Here is a 23,117-nt window from a genome sequence, read left to right as displayed (position 1 = left end):
TTTGCTACAAACAGTATTTCACTGACAGAAACTATGAGGAGTTGTGACTGTATTTATTCTCCCAGATCCATAAAGCACTGTTAGTGCTCTCAGCCTCGGAGGAAATAGCTTCGTTCATTTTTCATAAATCTTTTGTGCATGTATTTACCACACCATTTGGTTTCTCTTCTGAATCATCCAGAAATGCTTTACTTAGCGACTTTAATTGAAGCAGCATACAGCCATGTGGTAAATACCATTTGGAGGCAAATCATCACTTTCCTAGAAAGCCTCTGGGGACAGGGCAGGGGAGGGAGTGAGGGCAGTAGAGAAGCCTTAACATGCGAGTTTAGCTTCTATACGGAAACATACAGATGTTAGCAAGGCCAGGCTGTTAGGAACCTTCATCTGTAAGGTTTATTAAGTGGTTCTCAGAGCGAATGACTAGACTGGCCCTGCACCTATGCGGCCGAGGGGCAGGCGTAGGGCACAGGGCATCCTGCTCTGGCAGCGCCGCAATGCCCAGATGGAGCTGGGGCTGGGCGCGTCTCAGTTGGAAGAAAGGGGAAGCGCTCACTAACCTGCGGTGCTCACCATGTACTTCCACTTGACCACATAGGCATCGCCCTCATGGAACTGCCCGATGCTCTGCTTGGGGAGCCTGCTGTAGTCGAACTCGAGGATATGCCAGACATCCACAGAGACACTGGCAATCTCAAACTGCCGCTGGTCGTCCCCTTCCACCAGGCCGTAGCCGCGGCCCACGTTCACCCCGTCCAGCACGGTGCCGGTGGTCGTCTGGGGCACCGGCACCATCCGGGTCACGTCGTACGGCTTCACGTCTGCCCTGGGATCTTCCTGCGAGGGAATAGAAACATGTTTCTTCCGTTGCCTCTGTGTCTATAGCGTTTCTTGTCACGCTCAATGCTGTTCCACTGTTAAGGGGACAGCCTAAAAGTACAGCTTCCACGCTTTGTCTCAGGGCATCTAACTGCATTTAGGAAAAAGCTGCATTTAGGCGAAAAGGCGAAAGGTTCGGGAGGCCTGAATACCATCCCACAACAGTGAACGGGATGTTGAAAACCTGGAGGCGCGCACAGAGCTATCTTCACCTCCTGGAGGGAGAATATGATTGGAAACCGGTTTGCTGTTCTGCTAGTAAACCCTAGGGAGGCTTTTAGCTTCAAGGCCACTTTTATTGGGACCCCAACCAAGCCCTGAGGTTTGAGGCCTAATTATCCGGAATACCTTCTGCTGGGCAAGTTCTCCGGCGTTCTTCTCATTAGGTCTCTTCAGTTCGGTCCAATCGAGAAACTTCTCTTTGAACAAAATCGTCTCATTGTGTTCTGTAAGTCTCCCAAATATTGCCCAATCAGGCCGCCCCTGTCCTTTTCTGTGGGGGGTCGGGGAGGCAGGGCGTAAACAGGAAAAGAACCAAGATTAAGCCATGCTAAAACCAAGGAAAGGAACATGTGGCTATTGAAAAGAACTCAGAATACATAAGTGGAACCTAGAATGAATGGTTTATTTTCACTTATTATACCAAATAGGTGACATTTTACTATTTTAGCCAGAAAACTTGCAAGGCTTTGTGTCCAAGGAGTCGACATGCCTGAATGCGATGTGAACCACGTCAGGAACGGACTTCTCTTGCTTTCTAGCAAATTCTTGTACTTGGGATCCCCTGGGGGTGGTGCACTAGAGTGGAGCTCAGCAAAGGCAGGAGCCACATGCACTCCTTCCCCGCCCATATAGCCGCCCACAGGCACCTGCAGGTGCCCACCAAGCTTCTGTCAAGTTAATGAATATGTGGGAGGAAGACGGAGCTCACCCCGAATTCCCTACATTTTAAGACATGTTACAGTGAAGCTCTAGGAACAGGGGAGATTCTCCTGTTACTAAAATGAACCTACTTTCATATATCATAAAGTGAATTTCTGCATATTTATTTCTAGGCCACTGGACAGGACAGCAGGCAGGGACAGCCCAATGACCCAGAAAGAGGAGCAGCACAGCCCAACTGGAAGTCTAGACCTGCCTCAGGATCTCAGAATGGAAACTGTGCTGGGAAAACAGATAACTTAAGCAGGTAAACCCGAGAAAACACATGCTATAGAGGGTTCAGCCCTGAGGATAATGTGTAGGTGTTTCTCATCCTTCCAAAGCAATCTTTGGGTGTGAATTGGGACTGGGATGCACGTATCCCATCAGACTCCTGCTTCATCACTTCCTGGTTGGTCAAGACCACACTTTCTGACATCACAGCTAAGGCACGTCAAAGAGGCTGCCTGTGTCAAAGGAGCTTGAAAGGATAAAGCACAGGATACAAACACTTCCTTCCACCTCTACTCTCGAGGGACTTAAGGAACCAAATATCAGCAACTATGGGAAACTCAGGATGACCGTGAAAGGCTGGGGTCTTTATCAGAAAATATCTGAATGACTGTCTTTCGTATAAATTCTACTCTGCAGACTTGCTAAGACGCCTAGAGAAGGAGCACTTGGTTTCAGCTGTAGAAATGTCTCTTTTACGTTGTGAAGTTGAGCAAATGTGAGGGGCTGAAACCGGGAGCAGGAATGGGCATGCTTCTCCCCTCCATGCTGACTTACATGTGTGAACTGGGCCCAACCTTGACACCTCAGTGGTTCAGCCTCCTCATCTGTTAAGAAGGGCTGGTTGCCTAATCTTGGCTGCACCTGAAAATCCCTAGGGAGCTTTTAAGCCCATGAACACATAAGCCCCACCCCATATGAACTGAAAACACATCTCTGGGCCTGGGCCTGGCACATGCATGTTTTTAAAGCTTCTCAGGTGATTCTGATCTGGGAGACGTTGAAAACCAGTGGGTTAGGTGCTTACTCATCCACTTTCAGATCCGTGATTATGTCACTACTAAATATACATTGTCTATCATACAGATTTTATGCTTCAGTATTTTTTCTTTTACTATACCAAGTAAAATATTTTTAGTCTTAGCTTCAGTCCTTAAAAGACTAGTTGTTATAGTACTAATTTTATGCTAAATATGCATTTGTTTAAAAAGGATTTGCAAACTTTTCACCTACACTGACAATTTTTAATTGTTTCTATGATATTAATTAATAATTAAATTGATAATTCAATTCTAAAACAGTAAACTAGGTAAGAAAGTTAAAATCTGTATACTTGTTCAATGGAAATATTAACATGCAGTTGCATGATACCCAATGTTCTATGCTATTTGGTGGCACATCAACTTCTAACCTATTACATGGCACACATAATTTAAAAGCACTTTTTTTTCTGGTAGTTCAGACAACAAGAATCCTTTGCAAGTTAGAATTCTTTTTTCTCATGATCATATTTGTTAGAGTTTGTGCATATTCTGATTTGCCAAAATTACTTTAAAAAGTCCAGTACACTGTAGGAAATATTAAAATTACAATCATTTCAATACCATATCCTCCCCATACCCCGCCCCCTAACTCACCCCAAAAGGCATAAACATCATGTAGTGCCAAATAAATGGTAAAACCTGGAACTCAAGGGCTCTGCTGGGAAGGTGTGAAATTAGAAGGAAATGGGTTGCTTTTGCACCTTCAGACCAATGGCTGAATTCCAGAGCCTGGGAAGCTTTTCAGATCAGCATGTAATTTGTTTAAACAGTTGCTGCCGCAACAGCACCTGGAATGCTGCAGGTGGGAACAATTTGTTCAATTTAAGGAATGAAATATAACACAAACTTCTTCCAGAAGGCTACAACATCCATATTGCTGTACTGGGTAAAAGCTAAAGAAACGTTCTTTTTGTGAATATTCATGGTACTGCATGTAATCATTTACGAAAACAAAAACCTGTGAAGAGTGATAGATGACTGTGGTGAGAATCTGCGGAGGGAGCTGCTGGCTCTGCAACGCCATCAGCAGGCCACAGGAGTACCTGGGAATAAGCGGGTTGCATTCTCCAGGATCCAGTGGGTTGATGTCACAATTCTCGTAGTCAAAGGTTCCATTCCATAAGTGCTTTGCCAGCTGGAATGCTATTTTCCGTTGTGCTAATGTGACTTCTTTTCCATGCCACACGTACACTTCACTCCCAAAATCAAACACGAGTACCTGGAAAATGGCGCAGAAGAAGTGGTTAATTTCAAGGACACGCTCCATTTGAATCAGGATCTCTACTGATAGTGAGTCAAACAGGTGATGATACAAATCCTAATGGAGCAGTCAGTCCAGACACAAAAGGGTCACAGGATCTGACCAGCTGGCACTGCCAAGCCAGCTTCTGCCCCGGGGTGTGACTTCCGTCTCATTGTCCTAAACACCCAAATTAATGTTCCCTCCTCTGAACTCTCAAATCATCTAAAACTTCTGATTCATAAGAGTTATTTAAGTACTTGCTATCTTCCTTCCTTCCTTCCTTCCTTCTTCCTGCCCTCCCTCCTTTGTTCATTCATTCACACAGCACATACAGGCCACTCACACATGCCAGGCACTGAGGACCCAGTGATGCCTTCTCTCCTTCTACAATTCCAAGGCCCTCAAGGGCAGAGGCCATACCATACTTACATCTACAGTAGGGTTCACTAAGTGTTTGCTGAATGAATACATGAATGTCATGCTATTATTTCCACGCCTGTGCTTTGTTCTACTCTTCCTTCCTAGAATAATTTCTTCCTTCATTTCCAGTAATACAAATTCCACTTAACTCCAAGCTTGGCTCATTTCACCTTCTCTTTAAAATAATTCCTGATTATTTCTTTTTGTGACACTTTTTCCCCATTTAAATGCCCATACATATCCTATAATCAATCTACCTTTAGATTACATTTTTCTAATACTCTTCTCCCCAACGAAATTTAAGGTGCTTTTGTGTCTTCCACTTTTTTCTCCACCCTTAGAATACTTCACGGTATTGGAAATATATATATTTAATAAATACTGGTGTGAGAGAAAAAACCCAGCACGTTACTTGGCAAACCAATACATTATATATACATGGATCTATTATTCCTGAAACTTAAGGACTGAAAAATGTTTAATGTTTATATAAAAATCAAGAGATAGGGCTAAGTAATATTTACATTTTGCCTACAACAGAAAAGCCTTCAGCGATCCATGCCTCCTTTGAACAATATTCTGAATGCTATATTAGTATTTAAGATGGCAGTAACGGTTTGGAATTACAAATAAGTATCCTTTAAAAAGATGTCACTGTTGATGATGAGTACTAATACTGGCTAATGTTTACCAGGCACTCACTATCTGCTTTACTGGGCAGCCCTGTGCAAAGTGCTTTCTTGCTAAAGGAGGGAGCCCACTCACTGTACCTCTTTTGATTGCAGAAGGGAGCATTTGGGAATTTTCCCCCAGTAGTCGTCATCAGGAACAAGTTTGTCCTCCATCAGACGGTAAATACAGTTTGTTTCTATGATGGCTGTTTCATACAGTTCATCTTCTTTTGGGTCTCCAGCAGCTTTGGGATGAGAACAATAAGACGGAATTACATTTATACTGAAAAGTGGCTGGTTAGAATTAAGTAGGGGAGAAGAAAGGATATTCAAGTCTTGTCATTCCCTGAAATACAGTAAAAGCTTACATTGGTAACTGGTTTGGCCACCTAGAAGCTTCCAGAAGTCTTTGGCTGCATGCGTGTGTGTATTAATTCCTTCTTCGATAGTCTGGATATAAGTAGCTCTACATCCAAGTTCCCTCTTCGTCTGAATTAAAGTTGCAAGTTCTGAGGCCTGAAAAAAGGGAGTAACACAATTACCTGGGTAGACAAGCCCAGGACTCGGTGGGGTGGCACGTGCTGGAATCAAAGAAGAGAAATGGTGTGTCTGAAGGAAAACTTGGTGACCACAGGGCCAGAGGCACTGGTTGTGGGGTATTTTCAACAAAGTCAAAAAAATGTAACTAAAGGACCAGGGGTATCAGTTCTTTAGAGCAATAGTTCTCAATCTTCAAATTCAACAGATCACTCGTGAAGCTTTTAAAAATTACCCATTTTCTGGGCTTTTCTCCATGATAGTCTCATTCAACAGGTCTGCAGCAGAACTTCATAGGTACGTGGGATAAACAACTTCGAAGCGATGTGCCAGGAGTAAGAACAAACCCAGGACTTAAAAACTCGAGGTGGGGGCCAGCCCGTTGGTATAGCGGTTAAGTTTGCGCACTCCACTTCGGTGGCCCAGGGTTTGCAGGTTTGGATCCCAGGTGCAAACCTACACACCACTTATCAAGCCATGCTGTGGCGGCATCCCACATAAAGTAGGGGACGATGGGCACAGATGTTAGCCCAGGGCCAATCTTCCTTGGCAAAAACAAAAAAAAGGAGGAGGATTGGCAATGGATATTAGCTCAGAGCTAATCTTCCTCAAAAAAAAAAAACCCCACAAAAAAACAACTTGAGGTGTAAGTTATAATCCTTCTAAAACATCCCACTTAAGCATTTAATGAAAATCTGAGAGACATTCAAGATAATAAATACTACCTTATCCCCTCTTGCTTGAATGAAACACTGGACGTTTGAGAAGCTTTCTAATGATCTGGCAACTGGTAGAACATTCTATTGGCGTATAAAGGAAATGCTTAACTAAACTATTTTTATTTTTCAGATACCAACCTTCGCCTTTTCTATGACATTTGCAAACTCTCCTACCCACAGGAAGCAGTAATGGGGAGAGAGCAGCAGGAAGCAGTCTCCACTGTTGAGTGATGAAGCTCGAGGTTCAACCAGCCTTGTCTGCACGTGTCTTCTTCCTGAACACGAGGCCAAGAGTCACCATCTTCCCAGAGAGAACTCTCCGAGTCACAGAAGGACCAGGAAGCACCCCACATCTGAAGCATCCTGCTACAGACTCTTCCAGTTCTCAAGAGTCTCGTCTACTAACACTAGTTCCCGTGACCCGGAGTGGCGGAGGGGGATTTACAATGACAGCATTACAGACTACTTTCCCTTGTCAGTGCTTTTCCAAATGTCACCATGTTTCTTAGGATCACCATCGGCATCCTTTTACAGCATGTATATGATGGATTAACTAAGGTTCCCTCCTCCAGGTAAGTTGGCAAACATGCTGCTTTCCGCTCCCTCACTCATCTCCTGGTCTCTTTCTCTCCACTCGGCCCACCTCCTACATTTAATAACCTCTACTGGCCATGCCGTGGGGGAGGGCAGCCCTTCCTATAGCACCTGCTTCCCTCAGGAGTTTTCACTCTAAACCGGAGTGAGCCTTGAGAAGAATCAGCTTACAAGGAAGCAGGCCCTTGTGCTGCTTGCAACAGCTTCTCCTAAATGGTGGTTGATTTAGATCTTGCCACAATCACACCGACAGTGTAGTCTCTGAGTTAGAACAGGGGACTAGAGGTTGGTTATTTGCGCCTGTCATGGTCTTTCAAATGCACTACAAAGGACAGTAGTTATGCCGAAACACACTGGAAACCCTCTCAGAAGTAGAGGATGTTTCACCCATCCTTCTCTTGATGATCAATCTATAGCATTGCCATTGGGAGGCGGCTAAGTCACTGTCCTCGTAGCTCAGAGTGTCCCTGGTTGTTGGCTAAGTCTCCCTTGCTACTGAGAGAAAGGTGTTGGAATGGAACCGGGTCCACTTCACTTGCCTCTGCTTTCCCTTGATTCCTTCTCCAGGAACGCGCATCTCTCCCTCTGGACTGCACTGATGCTGCTTTACCTCAGTGAGGAGAACTGAGTGGCGAGAACCACTGTGACGACTTAGGGGGCATCTGGTAACTGCATGGCAGTGTTGTGGCAGGGATCACGGGGCAAGAAGCTGAGCTTCTGGAATGGGAGAGACCTGGTTCAAATCCACTCTGCCACTCAAGAGCTGCTGTGACCTCAGGCACATCACTAACCTCTCTACACTTCAGTGGGCATCATATTCCTCCCTCAGCGGATTTTGTGAAGCTTTACAAAGCTTCTGTGAGAGGAGGTACTCTCACAGTACTCAGGAGGAGGTACTCAGCTCCTGGCACACAGAAGGTTCTCTTAAAGCATTTGTTCGCTTTCCTTTACAGGCAGTTAAGGGGCAGGCAGGCCTCCCGATGTTACAGACCGAAACCCCCGGTCTGTGTGTAACTCCTGTCTGCTGCTCTGAAATACCTTTAACCTGCAACAACATCAGCTTCTTATAGGGCACCGCGCTGTTGTTGGAATTCTGCTCCGTCAGATTGATGCTCCGCAGGCTGACATTGCTGAAGTTTTCTTTACTGGCTAAGCCTGCCAGGGTGACTTCTGAGAAGCTGGAGTTGGAGGACACTGGGCGGGTTGAATAGGGAAACACAACGAGGGGGAAGCCAGATGGTCAGGTGAAATGACAATGCTTACAATCAGAAATTATTCCTAATTGACTCACCACCTTTTTAAGGTTAATCCTGAGGGGGAGAACATACGCAAGTTTGACTGTCCAGTTCAATGAAGAACCACTGTGTTAGGAATTAAACACAGTATTCAAAGTATAATTGTCTTGTTGACACGTGTCAACTCATCATGCAGAGACCAGAACTGAGTGACAGTGTGGACCAGCGACTGTGGTATAAAATCAGGAGCTGGACTCACTTACTGCAATTCCACTGAAAGCTGTTATAATTCCCAACGATGTTTAGATGTTGAAAACACATCTCCACAGAAGACTGTTAGATGTCTTTCATCACAAGTCTCTATATGCAGAAAAGCAGGCACTCTGAAAGGCATGGTGTAGTTCTAATCTTTTTCTGGAGGGAAAGTGATCAACTAGATGATCCCTTGAGATCCTTTGCTCTCAGACTTAAGATTGTGATAAGATGCTGGGTTTTCAGCGTGGACCAACAAACGTATATGTGTCAGGCATCACAAAGCCATCCCCCCAGCCCCCAGAAAGTGGAGGTAGAGTCAAAGAACATAAAATTTGTGCCAAGACACCTTTACTTCTCCAACTCATCGTTTAAAACAATGTATATGCTGGAGAGAAATTCAAGAAACTTATTTTGCTGGGATTAGGTTCTAACACTGGAGAAATGTAACATGACTTGACAATTCATATGGCATAGTGATTCTGAAACATACTTTCTTAGTAAACCAGTTATAATGAAAAGACTCAACCACTTCATCTAAATACTATATTTCTAAGAAAAACTTTAGGAAATAGGTTTATGAGTGCTATTGGAAAATAAAAATTATAGCAAGAACATTCAAAATAGCAAAATTATGCATGCCATTGTCTCCACCAAGAAAACCACTGTTTCAGAACTATGGAACCCCACATTATTGGGCAGATATAAGCGGAATGGCTTAGCCTGAAGTAGGACAGAGACCCTGGAGCCCACCTCCTCTCTCTCCATTCACCACCACATCCCAACTCCCCCATCCACCCAGCCCACATCCCAACTCCAAGGAGGCCGAGGATCCCGAGGATGTTGTCAAAAACAACTTGAAAAGCACTGGTTTTTGTATTAATTAACAATATAAAAGTCTGTGGTTAGGCAAAGCAGTGATCTGAGACATTTTGCCATGAGAGATCAAATGATTTCCTCTTGAATAAGCTTTAAGTGGAGAATTATTACATTTGGGCTCTACAGAGCTGAAAATGGATTGAATCACGAAGCCCAGACACATCCTTTTCCTCCAACCTCTTGAAAGAAAACTCAGCAAAACAGGATAATTTGAATTAACCAAGTGAACAGATGCTCCAGCTGTAAGAATTTCTGTGAAAAGCCTTTAAATTCCAGGCAGCTTTTCTGCAGGTGTGCGTGTTCAAACTTACTCATATTTGTTTAATGAGTGTCTTTTGAGCACCATTATTGGCCTTTGCAAGGCAGAAAAAGGAGAGGCTTAAAATCACCTGACCACCAGGTCCAAGCACAGAAGCAGGTGGTGGTCCCAAACACTCACTCTTCTCTACTTTCATCCGCTTTGACTCCATGAAGGCCACGTTTAGTCTCTGCTCAGTGTACTCCTGAAGGAGATCTTCTCTGGCCGCCAGCATCTTCAACGGGTTCTTGGAAGCCTGAACCCGGCGCTTGGGCCTCACTGCGCGCTTGTGCTCGGCCACAGAAGACGTCAACCTGAGGGACAAAGCAGAGCTGCGGCCTTGGTGCAGAATCCCCCGCTCCTGCTTTACGTGTGGGGCTTTGACCTGCAGCAATGGGCTCCACAATTTTATTTCCTGATTTCATTATAAATCTTACATCTCCTCCTCCTGCCCTCCACTCCCCTGACGTGGAGTCATAGAATCCTGGAGATAGAAGGGAAATTCAAGATCCCAGCCAGTTTCAGAAGCCCCGACTCACACCTCACCCTGGGTCTCTGCCAGGAGGAGCTCTAGTGTCTATTGGGCAGCTCCTTTCACTACTAGACAGCTCTTCCCTATCCTCATCAAACCCCTGCACGCGTCCTAATTCTCCCTTTGAAATCATACGCTCGTCTACTTCTGTTACTAGCAAGCCCTTCAAGAAATTATAGCCAGGCACTGCTTCTCAATTTAATCCTCCTTCCTCCAGATGAAACTTTCTCTTCACACAACAGTTTTTCTGTTCCCTCAACAACTCCCCCATAACTAGCCTCCTCTCAACCCACTGCCCTCCTCTGAAGAATAACCACTATTTTGAAGAATATATTGTAATAAAATAGGCACACAAAACCAACTATGATCACCATACACTGACAGAACTCTCTGGGTAGGACGACTAGACCTAGGAGGTGGGCAGACCCAGTCACGTGATTTCCCAACAGATTCCGGCTGCTGCTCTCAACTTCCAATCACAGACCTCCGTGCCTGAAAGTCTTCATATGTATCATATTATCCTGTGTGTGAGTGCGTGTGTGTGTGTGTGTGTGTAAACACACATATATACATTTATATATAATGATTTAAACAATGACATTTGGGTTGGGAGAAGATTGAGAAATGGTTAAATAACCATGAATGCAAATACCTAAAATACTATTTAAAGGTAGGAAATGGCAAATTGTTCATTTTTTTAAGGTAGCAAATTGAAAAACACTGAACAAATTCAAATATGCAAAAAATGTATCAGTGTGGCTTAAGAAAAAAATCTACGATGACTACACAGACTTCTGGAAGAAAATGTCACTTTGATAAATTTGTAGGAAATAGATAAATGTGGTTGATAGCTGTGGCTTTAGCCTGCCCAGCATGTTCTCCCCTGCCTCTGGTAGGAGCACCCGACTCTCCTTTGGGGGAACCACCTCACTCCACTCCGGTCCCCCAGCCCAGCTCTGGAGGGGATCCAGAGACCAGCTGTGGCCAATCAGCATCTTCCATCCCCTTGGCCACAATGATTGCATTAGGGATGGACTCAGACCCAAAAAAATCAAGCCTGGAACTTCTGCTGGAATTACTTGGAAGAGAAGCTACCTGGGCTGGGATGGCCATCTTCCACCACATGGTTACAGCCTGACTGAGAAGGAGCCAGCCCAAAGGAAACTAGCCAAGAGAGAGGCCTCATTTCAATGAGCCTCTGGACCTGAGTTCACGCCTGTCCTGTTCAATGAGCGAACCTAGACTTATACATAAATCCCCTACACCTTTCTTTTGCTGAAGTCGGTTTGACCTGGATTTGTTTCTGGCACTTGCAACCGAAGGAATCCTAATACCATAATCAATCACTTTTCTTAGGTGGTTTAGTCATATTCCTGTGTGAAGACAGACCCTTGGGCATCACTGAGAAAACCCTCAGATCTATTGATTTTCTAAATTATTGGAAGCTGAGTAACATCCTTTACTGATTTTCTAGTTAGTTGTATTAATTTGAGCCCATGTGATCCAAATATTTTTCAGTCATGAGTAAGAATTCAATGTACAATGAAAGACAGATATAGAAATCTCTGCTAAACGACGTTAATTCTAAAAACCTGCAAAACCATATTTGAGTTACGTGAAAACTATTTTTAGGAACATGACAAACATCTGGGGCACGTGCTGTGTAGGCAAGACTTTCTGCCTGAACGCACATCTGTTCTGGACTACACGTTTTATCTACACATCTGGCTGTAGAGGCTAATAACGTGGCTATAATGAAGTTCCATAGCAGAGAAGATAACACAGTGAGAGAAGATCCTCGTGAAAGTATTGTGTGGAGGCCAATGAAGGAACCCCCTCTCAGTGGGTGAAAGATGGAGACTGAAATAACTCACTTGGGTGCATAAGGATCGAAAATAACATCGAAGTCCTCGTCTAGCTCCACAGGGCTTCTTGGTACAGTATAATCCATGCTGCGGTAAAATTTGGCAAAGGTTTCATCATCGTCCAACTTCATCACCTCTTTAACAGATTTGCCGGTGACAGTGAGCACAGTTTCTTGCGTCCCACCAACTATCAACAAACAAGCAAATAAATGACATAAGAGTTGTGTAAAAACATTACTCCAACTACTCCTCACAATAACTTAAAAATTATTTTCCCCCTAAGTTCCAGGAGTGAAGAAAACGTAACAGTGATGCCCAGGGTCCTGGGGATGCTTCCTGGGCCTTATGTGCCTTCTCACGGAAGAACTTCCCGTCCGAACACAGCTTGTGCCAGGAAGTGGCAGGAGAGAGGGAGGCTAGCCTGGCTGCACACAAGCCCACTGAGCATTTCTGAACTTGTTCCTTTTGCCAGTGGAGGCAGAACTAGCCTCAGCCTCATTCTAGATCAGGGGTTGGTGAAATCTTTTCTGCAATGTGCCATGTAGTAAATCTTTTAGGCTTTGTATGGGAGGCTATATGGCCTGTGTTGCAACTACTCAAGGCTGCTGTTGGCAAAAGTGACTACTGACAGTACGTTAACAAATGGGCATGACTGTGTTCCAATGAAACTTTATTTCCAAAAACAGGCAGAGACCTAGATTCTTTTGCTGACTTCTGCCCTAGATCATGGTTACATATATATAATAAACTTTGAATTGTTTGCATTCCTTGCCTTGCCAGTTTAGTTATTATATTACACTTTTATATTTCTGGTTTAAAGGCATTGTTTGCATTATTCTCAACCTATTAGGGGTCACTGTCAATAGCAGGGACTCCCAACACTTAGAATTTGATAAGTTTCAAGTGGGAATTTTTTTTTTTTTTTTGTGAGACAGATTAGCCCCGAGCTAACATCCGATGCCAATCCTCCTCTTTTTGCTGAGGAAGACTGGCCCTGGGCTAACATCCGTGCCCATCTTTCTCTACTTTATATGGGATGCCGCCACAGCATGGCTTGATAAGCGGTGCATCAGTGCGTGCCCGGGATCCGAACCTGCGAACCCTGGGCCGCCACGAACTTAACCACTACGCCACTGGGACGGCCCCCTTCAAGTGGGAATTTTTATTAAGAGATGAGGCTGTTTCTATATATTATTCTTTTATTTTGCATACTTTATTGACTTCTGTATTGAAATATCTATTTCAACATTTATTTACCAGAATTTTCTTTTAGAAATCATTTGTGATTATAAGATATAATATCAGCTGCTACCTTATTGTAAATTGACATACACAATTTAAAGTTCAACAGGCCCAAGATCGTGTTGATTTTGTATAATAACCTGCTTTCAGGGTTAAAAGCAAAATTACTGAGTTCATGACCCTGACTGGATGATATGCCAAGGGTGTAGATTCAGGAACAAATGTTATTGGGGGCCCCCAATTTAGTACATTATCAAGTGGATCAGAGCTCAGTAATCCAATCAGTCTTGACCAGTAACTTCATTTTTTAAAAGATAACAACAAAGACAATACTTACAGTATAAATCGGTGAAATCAAATTAAAAAAAGACAATTTAGCTGAGGAGAAAAAGCAATCACAATAGGGATTTAGAGATTTTGAGAGAGGACAAAGTACTTTTTAGGTTTCCTTAGCTACTCATTGAAATACGAATCACAGTGTGCTATAAGCATATCAACCAGGGCTTCCCTCTGGCTTCTGGTCTGTACCTTTGTTATTCAGCCTTCTCAGAAAGGTTTCCAGCCTGTCCAACTTCAGGTCTGACTCTAACTGCATGTCTGGTCTGGCTTCTATATCTAGGCAAGTAGAAACCAACAATGAGAGAGCGCCACCAAGGCCTCTTCTGATCACAGACCCATTGGCACATGGGGTGCCACGGTGGCTTACCTTCCAGGGGTTTGGAAACTGGTGTTGTGCCCCTTGTTTTACTGCAAATAGGGGACGCTACTGGCGTTATGGCAGTGGGGGATGCCAAACCTGCAGAACAAACAAAGGAGCTGTTTAGCATCTCAGGATCGTTTCCGGAAATTGCCAGGACCCCGATGGATCTCCCTTAGTCCCAATGTAGATTTTACAACTTACAGAATTTACACACACGCATACATGTGCACACACGCTTGTGCATTTGGCAGGTACCCTGGCCACGTAGGACAACTGAAAATGTAGATAAGATTTTATTGTTTCTAAGGACTGCAGTAGCTGACTAGCTGACATTCCAAAATGAACAATGAAAACATGTCCGTGACATGTGAATGGAATAAGAGAGTATATAAGGCAATCAGAATAAACTTGAACAAATGGAGTTGTGAGTTCTGAGGTCCTTTGGGGGCTGGAGGTAGGTGAAGAGAAAGCATATTTGCACCATCTCCCGCAGAGGAAGTGGAGAATGGGCTGTGTCACTCGCTGGCAAGTGGCCCTGGCACTGGAGTTTTCCTTCAGGCTGGGTGAGGTAGGGACAGTACGGCCTTTGGGACATCACTCAGAGTGGTCTCTTGAGCAATAGCCCAAGGAAGTGCTAATGTTTTAGAAGAAAGACCCAGAAGAGTATACGTTTAAGTTGGTTTGTGATGTTTTGAGGGTCTGTGCATATTGGGTGTGGCTGGAACTGGTGTTACCCTCTCACTTGTCTTTATCAAGACGCAGGGTGGGAATCTTTAGAAGGGCAAATTGTAAGGAACATATGAAAGGGAGAGAAAGGAATTCCAGCACAGAGAAGGGATCTGGGCCGAACAAGAAACCTTAATAAAGACAAAGAGGAGTATTTTCTTCTAACCTAAGGGATTGGAAAGGGACATAATTAGTGCATTTACAAAGAACAAAATGAGATGTTAATGTTCTTTGCATTCATTTTTAATAAATGTGAAATCATCAGAGGACACCGCCACTTTAAGCAACCCTCGAACAATCTTCAGAGAATATGTAAATCACTATTGCTCACAAACAAAAATAAACGAATGAATCGCTCTGTTCCTTCCTCCTGTGAGCTGGAGAGGGACGTATTATGGCATAAAAATTTTAAGGAAAAATACTGAAATGTAACTTAACACTTAAGTTTCAGGTGATATTCTAGAAGTACTTCTCGACATGTACATATATTTGCTTGATGATTTTTAAAAATTTATTTCAATTACCAGAGCTGAAAAGGGTTTATATCAGTGACAAAGTAAGCTTTCTTGAAAGATAATAAAAATAAGTAAAATTTGGTATCACAGGCTGGGACGGTAAATCATGACCTACTAAGAGGATGCATAAGAGATATCAAAATCCAAGCTCATCCGCACAGAGGCCACTAACTCGGAAGCTAAGGAACAGGCCTGACTCAGAAGGAACCAGGAAACCTGCCCCTCTGTGCTGCCAGGGCGCCCCCTGCTGCCTGCTCAGGCAGCAGCACGCACAAGAGCTCCTGAAGGCGGGACATCTCTTTCCCAGCTAGAGATGATGATTTTTCCATAATCGGGGAAGGTATATATATTCAAATAACACCATGTTAAAACAAAATAAAGCACTCCCCATCCCTCTTTTCAGTGAATTCTACATGCAATAACCAGTCATCTACTCTCTTCGGGAACATTTTCACATCCCTCTAACTCAAAGGCATACTTTGAGTATTTTTCTGCTGGGAGAATCCTAGAATACCGCAGAAAACTTGTGGAGTACTAATTGTTACATAGAATCTAGGAATATCAAAAAGGGAGAAAGTCCTAGTGAGGCTAGGGGAGAAGAGAGTTTTCTAGGGTGAGAGGATGAAAACCAGGGCACACAGGCCTCTCAGCAACTCGCTGATATGGTAACTTGTGGCCATTGTAACCTGATGGGATGGGAAGTCTGCATGGCTGTAGTGAAGAGCTATTTTATTCTGCAATGAGTGTAAATTGGATGCCATATTATTGCAAATCAAAAAGAGCTGAAGACTCCAGTGACACATACAACCTAGTAGGTGGTAACAAATAGAAAAGTTTTTTCAATAGATTAAAAGTACAAGAAACTTATTTCCTGAGCAAGCCATATAGCACCTGTTAAATAAAGATCCTTGATTTACTCAGGAAAACGTGACGGCAAACTCAACCCCTAAGGGATAGGACCTTGCTCTCCGAACCTGCCTGAGAGCAAGTCTCCTTCCTCTGATGTCACTGTGGACAAGGGCAGTGCTATTTGGCAGTAAGGGCCCGCTTACAAATAAAACGTGATGTTTAAGATGGAAGAAGAAAAAAGAAACCAAAGTAAAAAGTCATTGGGAAAATGAAGTCAGGGCTAGAAGTCGGAAGATGGGAGCTCTGGTTCAAGTCCTCAGCTTGAGTTCTTCTGTAACAATGTGGCCATAGGGTCTGCTTGTTAACACAGGGATGGGGCTCATATAAAGAAGTTAACAGGATTATACAGTTCTGGGATTTGATGTAGAAAATACTCAAAGGCTACCTCATTCTGGGAGAGTAAATTATCTTCTGTTATCCTTTGGCAATTCCAAGATTAGCTAAGAATAGATTTGTTAGAAGGGATTCTTCCACCAAGATCTGAGTTAATCACAATTCAGGGGTTTCCATGCCTCCCTCCCCACCTCCTTCTGCAAATATTTATCATGAGCCTACAATGAGTTAGGCACTATTCATGAGTGAGGATCATCAAAAGTTTTGAGAAAACTGAAACATAAATCTAGAAAGCTGATGACAATATAAGTTAACTCTAAATGAATGTGACCACTTTTATCAGGAAGTTAGGAAATTTGCTTTTAAATAATAGCTTAGAAAATGAAGGTATGTGCACATAGGTCACAAGGGGACCCCAAATTTTAACCATTTCCTATAGGATATGGAGCCTCAAAGCTCTCTGGTGACTTTACTAACCAGATGATAGGTCAGTCAATTTCATAAATCTTTGGATACAGGCTTTGAATCAGGTCCAAGAGCTCAGATGCAGGGAAATGACCCTCTGCAGGGAAATCCAACTTCCTTGGAACTGGACATATCTTTTAGACATCTATTAAAACTTATCTGGAAATCGGGCTTTGTAAGCCAGAGAACTCTGGTTTGATGGAAAGGGACCTAGGAATTACCCTAAAAGGGAGAAGAGAGAAACTCCTTCTTCATTGAGAAAGGCTTCTTTGGGTTAACTAATTGCCAGATGGCAAGAAAATGGAAATAATTTAAAAACAATTAAGGGAAAGGACTAAGATTTGTTAGCACATTCGCAATTGCTTTTGAAACTTGTGCTCAATTTCCAAATGGCTAAGTTTTGAAATGGGACTAACTGAATTATGCTTCTGACATTGAAGATGACACGACTTATGAAGAAAAGGTATTCAGTAGGAATATCTCACAAAACCTACTCCCAAAATCATTTACACAACTTAAGTAAGATTAAAAACTAAAGACCAGGGCTTGATTTTTTTGATTGAGCTATATCACACGCCACCCTCCCCTCCATGGGCGACGGAGCGTGTGCGCACCCACATACAAGCACACATGCACGCAGGCACGCACGCACACACACTCTGACCTTTCTTCACCATCCTGCCGGCCACTGTAAACTGGGTGGAGTCGTTGGCTGCTCCTTTGCCCTTTGTCTTCCAGGCTTCTTCTCTCACTGTAATGAGGTGCTTCCTCTCCTCGATAGACATTTGGTTCTCTCGACTCTCTGTGACCCGCTGTTTATAATGTGTACCAAGGAGAAAAGAGGAGAGGGAAATGGTAGAGATGTGAATGTTAGCCTATAGCATCTCGTGAGCTGAAAAGCAGGCAAGCAAAGAGAAGTACTACATTGTCCAAGACCGTCCATCACTGTTCTATCTGAAATCGGTTTGGCTTCCTCATTTCCAGCTTGAGTTAGAGATCACCATCCACAATACTGAAACTTGAGGTTAAAATTTTGTTTTTTTTCACTTATTCGTTTGGAATGCTGGAAGACCCAAATGATACTTTGTAAACGTAAACAAAAACAGAGAGATTATCTTCATGCCATGAACTTTACAGGGTTTTAAAGTTGCTCTGTTTAACCTATCTAAACTCAGTTGATTAGGAAATTTTATCCATAGAAGCTCACAAAGAACATGGTCAATCTAGAAAATCTTATCCACTAAGTTCACAAGGAACATGGTCAATTACAAAGGGAAAGCTGATGAGGAATAAGGTGTGCTAGAACAAGGTTTTCTGGAACTCAGCATGCTTTTTCCTAGAGCAAGTGTTACAGCGGCAGGTAGGCAACCAGGTCAGCCCATGGACCTGACTTTAAGTCATAGTATACGTGACACTGAGGATGAATCGTGCTATCAACATAACCTACATATATACTAACATTTCCCCCTAAAAAATGCTTTCACAATTTTCTAATTAGGGTTCTGGAGACACTTGCCTCTTCAATTTCTAAGCCATTGGTGACACTCATTTGGCCTAAAGGGAAGAAGCTGGAGGGGGCTGGAGGGAGATCAGCAAGGGAGAAGGAGCTCAGGTCAGGATGGGGACAGGGTGAAGGGGCTGAGATGAGAGGATGAAGAGCAGGAGGAGGCAGAGGACAGGGCTCCAGGCACTCAGGGCATCAGAGGGGAAGGAGCTGGTGGGGAGAAGGGGTGTGGAGGATGGCAGCGGGTGATGGGGGCGTTCCTCAAATGTTGGTAGGACAGTTTGCTTTCCCTCCTCCTTCAGGCCATCCCTCCTTTCACTACAAAGCCCCTCTCTGCGGCGGGGCATGGGACAGGGTGAGAAGTGGGGAGAGGGGCAGGTGCTGTGGGAGCTACTGTTGCAGAAGGAAGAGAGGAAAAGCATCCTCCCCGGAGCATAAAGAGCCTCCCTCGGCTGTCCACCTAGAGGTCCTTCCTCTGAAACGGGCTCTAAAGATGGCGATGATCTGGGGGTCTGTCCTCTTGCTTTAACCTCAGTCTTTTCTTAGAACTGAGCAATGCCCTTTCTGCTGCGGCATTTGCTTTCAAACTACAGATGAGCTCTCCTTAACCACTTCTGGCAGTGTCCCCAGCTCCTCTTCCCTCATAAGGAGTTTTTCTTTGGATAAGAAGTCAAGGAGGATCAAAGTGATCCTACAGCCTTCCACTGACACAGTGGGAGGCCCAGGAGAGCCCTGGGGGGTAAATACATCCAGGGGGCTCAGGGATTCTCTTCCTCCACAACTGTCCACTAAGGCAAGTGACCTTCCCTTAATCGACCCACAGGAAGTAACTTCCAGATTCATTCAGGGAGAAAGTGGAAATGGACACAGCTCATCTTCTTAAAGCCCTGGGATGATGGAGGGAAATAGAGGAGAGAGGGCTTTCCTTCCTTTCCAGCCGCATAAAACCACGTTTGCACTGGTAAAAGTCAGTCTAAGCCGCAAACATGTACTTCTCCATCATCTAGTTCATGAATCTTCCTTTTACAGAATTCTTCTACTGAATAATCATAGTCAGAACTGATTTTGAGATTCTTCGTAATTTAAATTAGGTTAAAAACCATTTCCTAAAGAGACATGACACTAAACGCAATGCATGATCCTGGCTTGGATCCTAGATGTGGTGGGGATGGAGGCTAAAAAGGACATTACTGGGGGGAAGTTGACATAATTGGAATATGGACTATGGATTAGATAAACATTGAATTAGTTAAACTTCCTCATCTTGACCACTGTACATGGCTATGGAAGGTTGCCATAGACTGAATGTCTGTATCCCCCCAAAATTCATGTTGAAACCTAATCCCTAATGTGATGGTATTAGGAGGTGAGGCTTTTGGGAGGTGATTAGGTTATGAGGGTGAAGCCCTCATGAATGGGATGAGTGCTCTTTATAAGAGACCCCAGAGAGCTCCCTTGCCCCTTCCACCCATGAGGACACAGCAAGAAGATGGCCACCTATGAACCAGAAAGTGGGCCCTCACCAGATGGTGAATCTACTGGTGCCTTGATCTTGGACTTCCCAGCCTCCAAAACTGTGAGAAATAAATATCTGCTGTTTATAAACCACCTAGCCTATGGCATTCTGTTAGAGCAACCCAGACTATGTATATATTCGTGAGAGGGAAGGGGGAAGGGGGAGGTCAGCAGGGGGTTGGGGGTGGAGCGAAGAAAGGAGAGAGAAGTAGGGGAGGGAGCAAAGGCCAACAATTGGCGGACGTGATAAAGGGTATGTGAGAGTGCCCTATTACGGCAACTTTTCCATAAGCTTTAAATTTTATCAAAATAATTAAAAAGCCGTTTTCCTTAACTTTCACACTCATGGTTGGTGAGATGACCCTAATTCCAAGTACCTCTCAGAATCACACACCCTATTAAATAAACTATGAGGTTGATCTGCCAGGAGGACCTCATCAAAAGTCAAAAAAAAATGTTTTCTTTGAAAATGAAGTTTTAGGAGTGAATTTTAATCAAATCAATATGGCTTTAAGCACTTGGCTCAAAATATTTTGAAAAGACATATAAAATGCCAAGAAAGTTTGCTTCTCCAAAGATCCAGATATCACTAGCTCCACAGTGAACTAAGCAACACATCTTCAAAGTCCTGGGTGTGGTAGTGGATGTGGCTAATGATGCAGATAAATGGCATCCCCAAATCAACAATTCCATCTCCCCAAGCACCTGGACTCCCTTGGAGCTCCCTTGAGAACCTGATAGATATGAGCCTGGGATGATACAGCTGTTTTAAGAATTAAAGCTTCCAGTAGTTTGCCAGATCTATATTAAGGAGGAGCATTTTTTTATTCCTGTCTAAATGATAATATTAAATATAAAGGTTTTTGCTTCTCTAGAAGTTTTACTTTAACTTTGCTCCTTATTGGGGTTGGTTTAGGGCCCCCTAATTCCTCCTATCTGACTTTAGACAGCTCTATAATGGGGGAATGAATAGACAGCTTATTTACTCACTGAACAAATTAATAAAATTTATCACAAGTTGCTATTAAATTTTAGAACTCAAAATGTGAAAACAAGTAGGATGGACAAGTAAGATCTTTGTCCACTGACTATTTTTTTTAGCTTAAAACTTCATTATTGTCGTCTTGTTTTGCCCTTCTAAGTTTTTCTTTCCTCGTTTAGAGAAGGACATAATCCATATTATGATAAGTATCGTGCCATTTTCCAGGTTTATCCAGGTTTAGCTGATGATATTTAGGATCGAATGGAATAGTGAGTGAGTTAGGGCAGAATATGAATGGAAGCCCTGCCCCATCTTCCTTCACTCTTCCAATACAGACCCCATGAACGAGGTGCAGAGAGACGGAGAGGGAGGGGAGGGAACAAGAGTGTGCAGACACTCGTGTGTGTGTGTGTGTGTGTGTGTGTGTGTGTGTGTGTGTGTGTGTAGAAGGCAGTGAAACGGTTGAGAAGAAAGACGGGTTTTAGGGATGGACAGAGACTTGGGAGGACACAGTTTGAAACTGTGCAAGGGATCAGTCTGCAAGAATGTTTTCAGGTTACCACATGGTTACTGATGGGTCTGCCTCTACACTTACTGAGAAATCAGTGTGGAAATCTCACTAAATGCTTCTGACACAGGGAGGGAATACAACAAGAGAGAGCAGAACTGACATGTCTTACTAGGATTCATGCAGATTTAAGGGCAAAATTCTTCCACAACTGGAGAGCTTTAGGATAGAAAAGATTGTGATCTGGCTTTTAAATTTTTACCTAATTCACATCTAGTTAAACTAAATTATAGGAAGAAATTATGAAAGCACATAGTAATAAATAATAGAAATAAAGCAAAATGACAAATCAGGACTTCTCAGTTTTTAAAAATGCTGTCACCATTTAGAATTCTGGGGACTGTTAAAGAAATTTAGCTTTGCCCCCTCATTAAGCGATTTCAGGACATCATCAGTACACGTAGCCTCAAGTGGCCAGAACAAAACATGAAAAAAGATCTCAACTAGGCTTAGAACTCAAAGCAACCATAACCTGATCTTGTCAACATCTACTAGCAACTAAGAGGAAAGTAGAGGAGTAAAGGAAAATCTTATTCTGGTACAGCCCTGAGGCAGGTGAGGAAGAAGAAAACGTGTGTTCAAGCCTGACAAAGAGAAAAACAGTCCTTTTAGACAGAGCTGGTGTGCTGTTTAAATGTTCTGCTTTCTTCTTTGAGCCTCTGCATTATTGAATATTGACACCAGGACTGCTGGAGGAAAGGCGTCTCGAAGGACACTGGTGAGCCAGTGCTACATAACTGGTATATAAAAAGTTTATCTGGGAAAATTCTCAAGAAGTAAAAATATAGAATTTTTAAGCCATTTTAATTTTGAAGAAATAAAACATAGATGGCCTCTGGTAAATGCTATTTTTCTTTAAACTTAAAGATATATGGAGACATATTCCTTGTTCATGAACTGGAAGATGCAACATTAAGCTGTCAGTTCTTCCCAACTTGCTCTATAGATTCGGTGCAATTCGAATCAAAATCCCAGCAAGTTATTTTGTGGATATTGATGAACTGATTCTAAAATATGCATGGAGAGACAAAAGACCCAGAATATCCAACACGATATTGAAGGAGAACAAAGTCGGAGGACTGATGCTGCCTGACTTCCAGACTTACTATCAACTTACAGGAATCAAGACAGTGTGGTATTGATAAAAAATATACAAATAGATCAACAGAACAGGACAGAGAGCTCAGAAACAGACCCACTCAAATATACTCAACTAATCTTTGAAAGGAGTGAAGGCAACACAGTGGAGAAAAGATAGTCTTTTCAACAAATGGTGCTGGAATAACTGGATATCCACATGCAAGAAAAAAAAGAAAGAAAGAGAGAGAAAAAAAGAATCTAGATACAGACTTAACACCCTTCACAAAAGTGAACTCAAAATGGATCATAGACCTAAACGTAAACACAAAACTATAAAATTTGTAGAAGATAATATAGAAGAAAACCTAGATGATCTTGGGTTCAGTGATGACTTTTTAGATACAACACTAAAGGCATGATCCATGAAAGAAATAATTGATAAGCTGGACTTGACTGAAATTAAAAACTTTTGCTCTCT

General features: G+C 43.1%; 1 protein-coding gene across 3 annotated transcripts in view; it reads right to left on the bottom strand.

Annotated features, from left to right (window-relative positions):
• Positions 1-23,117, bottom strand: part of SVIL (supervillin) — a 93,857-nt gene that overhangs the window by 18,367 nt on the left and 52,373 nt on the right. For all 3 annotated transcript variants that reach the window (XM_058532717.1, XM_058532714.1, XM_058532715.1), the window contains 12 exons: positions 17,655-17,802; positions 14,049-14,138; positions 13,871-13,957; positions 12,110-12,287; positions 9,845-10,017; positions 8,078-8,233; positions 6,584-6,720; positions 5,558-5,705; positions 5,289-5,434; positions 3,899-4,074; positions 1,228-1,372; positions 561-837 (listed from right to left, as the gene is read on the bottom strand). In XM_058532717.1, coding sequence (XP_058388700.1) covers positions 561-837; positions 1,228-1,372; positions 3,899-4,074; positions 5,289-5,434; positions 5,558-5,705; positions 6,584-6,720; positions 8,078-8,233; positions 9,845-10,017; positions 12,110-12,287; positions 13,871-13,957; positions 14,049-14,138; positions 17,655-17,802 — 1,861 coding nt within the window. The remainder of the gene's footprint in view (positions 1-560; positions 838-1,227; positions 1,373-3,898; positions 4,075-5,288; positions 5,435-5,557; positions 5,706-6,583; positions 6,721-8,077; positions 8,234-9,844; positions 10,018-12,109; positions 12,288-13,870; positions 13,958-14,048; positions 14,139-17,654; positions 17,803-23,117) is intronic.

This window comes from Diceros bicornis, chromosome 36 (assembly GCF_020826845.1).
Source record: "Diceros bicornis minor isolate mBicDic1 chromosome 36, mDicBic1.mat.cur, whole genome shotgun sequence".
In the NCBI taxonomy this organism is placed as follows: Eukaryota; Metazoa; Chordata; class Mammalia; order Perissodactyla; family Rhinocerotidae; genus Diceros; species Diceros bicornis.
This window is presented reverse-complemented; position numbering and strand designations above follow the sequence as displayed.